This window comes from Poecilia mexicana, unplaced genomic scaffold (assembly GCF_051168715.1).
Source record: "Poecilia mexicana isolate PSO_F unplaced genomic scaffold, ASM5116871v1 scaffold_16, whole genome shotgun sequence".
Taxonomy (NCBI): Eukaryota; Metazoa; Chordata; class Actinopteri; order Cyprinodontiformes; family Poeciliidae; genus Poecilia; species Poecilia mexicana.
This window is the reverse complement of record NW_028263385.1, coordinates 11,411,799-11,417,988: the sequence shown is the minus strand read 5'-3', so window position 1 is coordinate 11,417,988 and position 6,190 is coordinate 11,411,799. Positions and strand designations below refer to the sequence as shown.

General features: G+C 41.0%; 1 protein-coding gene across 1 annotated transcript; it reads left to right on the top strand.

Moving 5' to 3' along the window:
• The first annotated feature begins 450 nt into the window (after positions 1-450).
• Positions 451-5,502, top strand: LOC106916838 (uncharacterized). Its single transcript, XM_014985401.2, has 2 exons — positions 451-1,320; positions 3,765-5,502. The coding sequence occupies exons 1-2, from the start codon at positions 858-860 to the stop codon at positions 5,144-5,146; spliced, it is 1,845 nt and encodes a 614-aa protein (XP_014840887.2). The 5' UTR covers positions 451-857; the 3' UTR covers positions 5,147-5,502.
• The last annotated feature ends 688 nt before the right edge of the window (positions 5,503-6,190 follow it).

The following is a 6,190-nucleotide window of genomic DNA, read 5'->3' as shown; positions in this document are numbered from 1 at the left end:
CAGACTTTAACTAGGCCATTCCATCACAAGAATATGCTTTGATTTAAACAGTCAAGTCTATCCCTGGTTGTTTAGGGTCATAGTCCTGCAAGGAGAATGTGAAGCCCAACCTCACGTCCTGTAATCTGAGAGTTTGGGCCTGAATTCAAGCTTCTTGTCTCACATCGGTTAATATATTTTACTAGTTGGCTTTTGACAGTTGCTCTTATTTTAGGGGTATGAGAGGTCATAGCCCTAAAATATGGGTGTATGACCTTACATGGCTTACATTTTGAAACATTTTGAAAGCCATGTAGAAAAGGAAAGACATCCCCATCGCAGTTTTCTTGCATGTTGTTTGGTTTTTGACAAGACCATTACTTTCCACATTTTTGCTGTCCATAGATAGATGGATGCTATTGTCTCTTTAATTAGACTGGGAGCACTCATTGGCCTGACCTGTTTGGTTACAAAGGAAGTAGCTGCAGCTCTTCCTGTGTTGCTATGTATTCGCTGCTCGCTATAACACTAATGTAACCTATAAGCGGTGGGGGCCAGCTCGTATAACCTCACAAAAAGGACTCTCCTTAATCTTTATTTATTTATCGACTGTACGTGTCGTCTTTAGAGCTGAGAAAACGCAAACCACAGTGGCAGCCGCAGCAAAGCTGTGCCACTGCGGTTAATTCACTGATTGTGTAGCTTAGCTTTGATGCTAACGGTTGCTAGCAAATCACAGCAGCAGCCGACTGCGCTTGTTTACAGTTTCATTTAGCCTATTTTTAAATTTATTTTTATTTTTTTGCATGCAACTGTCCTTGTTGCCAAGGGCAATCACCACGAAGACAAAATGAGATGCTTTTGGTGCTAAGAAGAAGATGAAGTCTGCCATGATGAAAGAAATGGAAGAAGAAGAGTACAATGTAATCACAGTCAAAAAAGAGTCTGACTCAGAGCAGCAGACCTCATCCGCTGAGGAAGATGAAGACTCTAATGAAGAACACACTACTAATGGATGTGATCTGAACGTTTTGATAAAGGAGGAACCTCATCTGCTGGAAATCGGTGAGGATTTCTGTGAGGACACATCGAGCTGTTTGGACAATGAGCCTGACAATGTCAGCGATGGTTACCATCCGGATGAGGGACACGTCAAAGTTGAGTCTGACTTTGACCTCCCTTTTGATTGCGATTCCGATGGAGCTCCTGTCAAGGAGGAGACAGAGTCGTGGTTTAAGGAGGAGAGGGAGAGTGAAGAGGAGGCTGAAGAAGAAGAAGACGACGACGACGATCCGGGGAACATCCAGGAGGAGTTTGAGGAGGGAGAGGGGGTCTGCACAGGTATATTGTCACTGGAAAAGAGAAATACTGTTATTTCATGTTGCCAATAAAATCTGAAGCGCCTTGCAAAATTATTCACACTCCACAATAGAACTGAGACTGAAATTTTATATAATAAACCAATGCAGAGTAGTACATTATTGTGAGGTGGAAGCCCTACAATATAATTTTAAAAGTTATCAATAAAAAGATATGGTGTGCATTTATATTTGCTTTGTTGTGCCTGAATGGGTAACAAACCTAAGCTAACACAGCAAAGAAAAGTGCAGGACTGATTCAATAACCTTCAATTAACCGTGGGATGGTGTGTTAAAGGTGCATTATTAGTTTTTCTCTGCTCACAAAGGATAGATTTCTGGTACTTTCCCACCTGAGCTGTAGACATCTGCAGCTCCTCCCCAGTTAGCATGGGGTCTCTGAGTGGACAACAGTGTGGTGGTAGGTTTTACAGTAAGGATGGGTAATTGTATGTTTTGTTTATTTTGGGGGTACAAAAATGTAAATTATGATGAAAATAAAATCTCAAACCTGACAGTTTGGATCATTTTTGTTGCTTGAAAATGTTTATTTTAATGTTAGTTGAATAAGTACATTTTAAAATCAAATTGAACGGAATTATGTGCAGTTTTGGATGAGTTTTATTTATAGAAAAAATATTTGTGATTTGACTGATTAACTTTAACATGAACATTTTTCCCATCATCAGTGTCTTTTGTAATACATGACGCAAAATAAATATTATTTTTCCTACTTACCTTTTCATAACTATGCTTTACTTTTTGTTTGTCTTTCACATAAAATCCCAATCAAATACATTCAGGTTTTTGGTTATCGAATGACAAAAAGTGAAAAAATAAAATAAAAAATCAAGGAGTGTTAATGCTTTTGCAAGGCATTGTTGCTGATTGTTTTAATGATTACAGTTCCACCACATGAGGATGTTACCTGTTTTTTTCTAAAGTTTTTGTTGGAAAATACAAACATAAAAAAATGTGTTTTTAATTTCCCATAAATATATGATTCATAAGAGGTAGAACTTTGGTAAAACTATTGGAAATTGTTAAATTACAGCAAAGCTCAGCGAGGTTGACACCAGACTTTAACAAACTGGTTAAACATAGTCTGATGAAAAAATGACATGAGGGAAAATGAAACAAATATTCCTTGAATGTTTTCTCTGGCTGACATACAGCTGTTATCCCTAAATCCTTTGTTCAACCTTCATGGCCAATTGTGTGGTGTCTAGAGGTTATGACCTTTAGTGTAGGAGGGAAAACATTCAACCATTTCTTTCTGAGTCAGATTTCTTGTTTCGGTGGCATTAAGAGGGTATCAAATCCCCCCACCGTAGTATCATCACCAGTCAAAGTGGGCTTCCTGTTTGTGCTGAATTTGACAGCACAGCCATGTGTCACAAGATTGAGGACTGAGCACTTGAGGGGTCCCTGGGGTTTGTTTGATTTTACTGCTGACATTAACAACTTATTCATTCAAAAAGTCTAAAGTCCAGTTAAGGATCAATATTTTACTCCTACTCTGAGCTGTAAATCTTTAACCTAGTGTAAGTCCATTAGCAGGTGTGAGTATTTTTTATTTATTTTTTGGCTTCTTTGGACTGGAAGAATAACGTCTCTGGCTGGGTTTAGTGTTGCCCATGACTAGACTTACACAGCACTTCATTATGGCAGAGTTCAGCACTGCAGGTTCACAGTCAGTCCAACGGGTTGCAGTTGTTTTTCTATGATGGTAGCAGGTTAATATATCAATAAAAACACCTAAAAACTCATCAATAAAGCTGTTTATTGTGCAAGTTAAGTTCTTGCCAGCTCCTAGAGCTTCAGAAATACTTCACCCAGCTTCATTGCCAATACGTATTAGAACAACTCGAATCAAACATTATCATATTTTTAACATGGTTTTTCATGCAGTACCCCATTCTTTCCCTGACTTGTCTTGAAATCTCAAATATCTACCTAAAATAGTGAGATTCTTGATATGTTTTTTTTGTAAAAATGCCAAGAAAATCCTACTTATTTAGCTGAATTTTATTTTGGGTTTGTTAGATTCACTAGAATTAATATGTGATGTCAGCTCAAGGTATACATTTCGCAAAACAATTATTTCAACTGCTTTATTTTTGATATTACAGATATAAAAAACTCTTTTTGTTGTTTTTTTTTTTTTGTCAAACTTAAATGTCTCAGATCAAAGGTACATTTAGTAAGCTATAATTTTAGTTGCACAGGCAATAAAGCGAGCGGTTGAACACACTGAGAACCAGCACCTAGTGCATGTCTGCAGGCAATAAGGATTTCCTGTATTATTTCCTTATTTCCTGCAATAAACTGAAGATATATAGTGAGCGCTGGTTCTCAGTTTCCTTTTTGGTTTTCTCTCAATTCATCATGTAACATACTTTCCTGTCTGTGTTTGTCTCTCCTTAGAGCTGTCTTCTGAGTTTTTTCCATGTCCCCACTGCACTGTCTCCTTTACTGACTTGGATTATTTAGAGAAACATGTGAAGTGGGTCCATCAGAAAGAGTATCTTGCTAACCTCAAAAAGAGCCTTCCAAACCACACCCTAAGCTTCAACCTTAAACACACCTGCTCCATCTGCAGCTGCAACTTTAAATCTAAAGTCCACCTCAGCATCCACATGCGTGAGGCCCACCCCTCGGCTCCCCCCCGCAGGCTTCATCCATGTCCGACTTGTGCGCGTAGCTTCCAGTACCTGAAGAACCTGAAGAACCACTGCACCCGCTGGCACAACATGTCTGTAGTCATCCGAGGGGGCCACCTCAGTTGCGCCGATTGCGGGAAGAGTTTCAAGGCCACCTGGGGCCAAGGTCGCCATATGTGTCACGAACCAAACGTTGAATCTGAGGATAAGCCGATCTGTCTAGATACCGGCTTGCCTTGTCCAGAGTGTGGCAAAAAGCTGCGCACGCCCCAGAGTCTGGGGGACCACATGCGGACCCACACGGGGGACCGGCCGTTTGTCTGCAAGGACTGTGGGAGGAGGTTTGGGGAGCGCAGCAGCTGGCGCCAACACATGAAAATACACCTAGGAGACAAGCCGTTTAAATGTGATGTCTGTGGCAAGGCGTTCATAAGGTCACATCACCTTAAGTCCCACTTAACCACACACTCAGGGAAGAAGGAGTACTCCTGCCCTGAGTGCGGGAAGGAGTTTGGATTTAAGTCCAGCCTCGATCTTCATGTGAGGACGCATTCCAATGAGAGGCCTTTCCACTGCAACGTGTGTGGAAAGAGCTTTAACACTCGGAGGAACCTGAGGGTTCACTCCAAGCTTCACAACAACGAGAAAGCTCACCAGTGTGGGGAGTGTGGGCTGGAGATCAGAGATCTGGGAGCTTTAAAAGTCCACCTACGGACACACACCGGAGAGAGGCCTTACCACTGCACGGTGTGCGGCAACAGGTTCATTCGCCTCTCGCATCTGAGGAACCACCAACGCACCCACACTGGCGAGAGACCCTACAAATGCACCGAATGCGACAAGAGTTTCATTCAGTCCGGTGACTTGGTGAAGCACAAGAGGATCCACTCTGGGGAGAAACCCTTCGAATGTCCCGAGTGCCACCGCTGCTATACGTCCTCCGGCGACCTGGGCAAGCACAGGAGGAGTCACACTAATCTGCGCCCCTACACATGCAAAGACTGCGGCAAAAGCTTCCGTTTGTCGGGTCATTTGAAAACGCACATGTTAACTCACACGGGGGAAAAGCCGTACTCTTGCCCCAACTGCCTCCGCAGGTTTGCACGCTCTCACCACCTTTCTGGACATGTTGCTAAATGTCGCTGAGCTCTTATGAGGAAGACGCATATGAGATGATCATGATGTGATCTGCACACAATCTAACACTACATTTTGATAAATGTGAGAAAGATTTAACTTGTTTTTAAGTAATTATTTATTAAACACTGTAAGACTCTGAAAACTCTAGGAATAATTGAAATAACTAACCCCAATGCATGACACTTTTCACAGAACTGCCTCGAGCCTCGTCTATTCTTTGTCCGGAGTGGTTCTGAAGATGTTTTGTAAGACACTATTTTTAAAAAAAGGCTTGTGGAAATAGAGCTCTTTAGGATGTTCGGATTGGTTGTTTTGTCAGTTGAAATATGTGTAAAGGTAAAATAAATTATTCATTAAATGCATGAACCCTGTGTCATTTTACTGCTTGACATTTGCATCTCCAAATAATTGTGGGAATCAACAGAAGCTGGTTATTTCTAGTAAGCCAAAAGAGCAAATTCACATTAACAAAGAAAACATCCCTTTAAAGGTAAGTACAAGATTGTTATTATTTGTTATTTTGTTGGCAACTTAACCACAAAGTGATTATGTTCACACGTCATGTGTAAAACAATAAAAAGTGCCATTTACATTCATTTAGCACCCTTGCTAAAAAGCCTTCAAGTAAATTAATATTTTCTTGCAGCAATACTTCATGTAGGCAGGTTGAGGTACAAAGGAAAATGTATTTTTGGGAAAGGTTGGAAAAGCATACCGAAGGGGAACTTACAAAGTTTTGCATTGTCTTGGAGGGTTTTCTGCTTGGAGAGTGATTACTGATCCCTTGATCAGCTGATCGGACTGATTCCCAAAGTGGAAGCAGCTGGGACGACCCGACAAGGTTTGAGGTAAGAGAGGGAGACCGGCAAAGGTTAACGACACAATGAGCATTGGAAACAAAATGAGATAGGAGCAATAACACGAGGATAACCCAAAATTATCTTTTTCTTACTTCCACTACAATCATCCTCACTGTATGTGGTGAAATGATAACATTTGGTCCTGTTACAGTCCTTCAGACTTAAGCTTTTTAACCATCATTGACTGGAG

Coding starts and splice junctions, on each gene's coding strand:
- LOC106916838 (XM_014985401.2), top strand. CDS start 858: ATGAAGTCTGCCATGATGAAAGAAATGGAAGAAGAAGAGTACAATGTA. Junction 1,321..3,764: donor GGGAGAGGGGGTCTGCACAG/GTATATTGTCAC, acceptor GTCTCTCCTTAG/AGCTGTCTTCTGAGTTTTTT.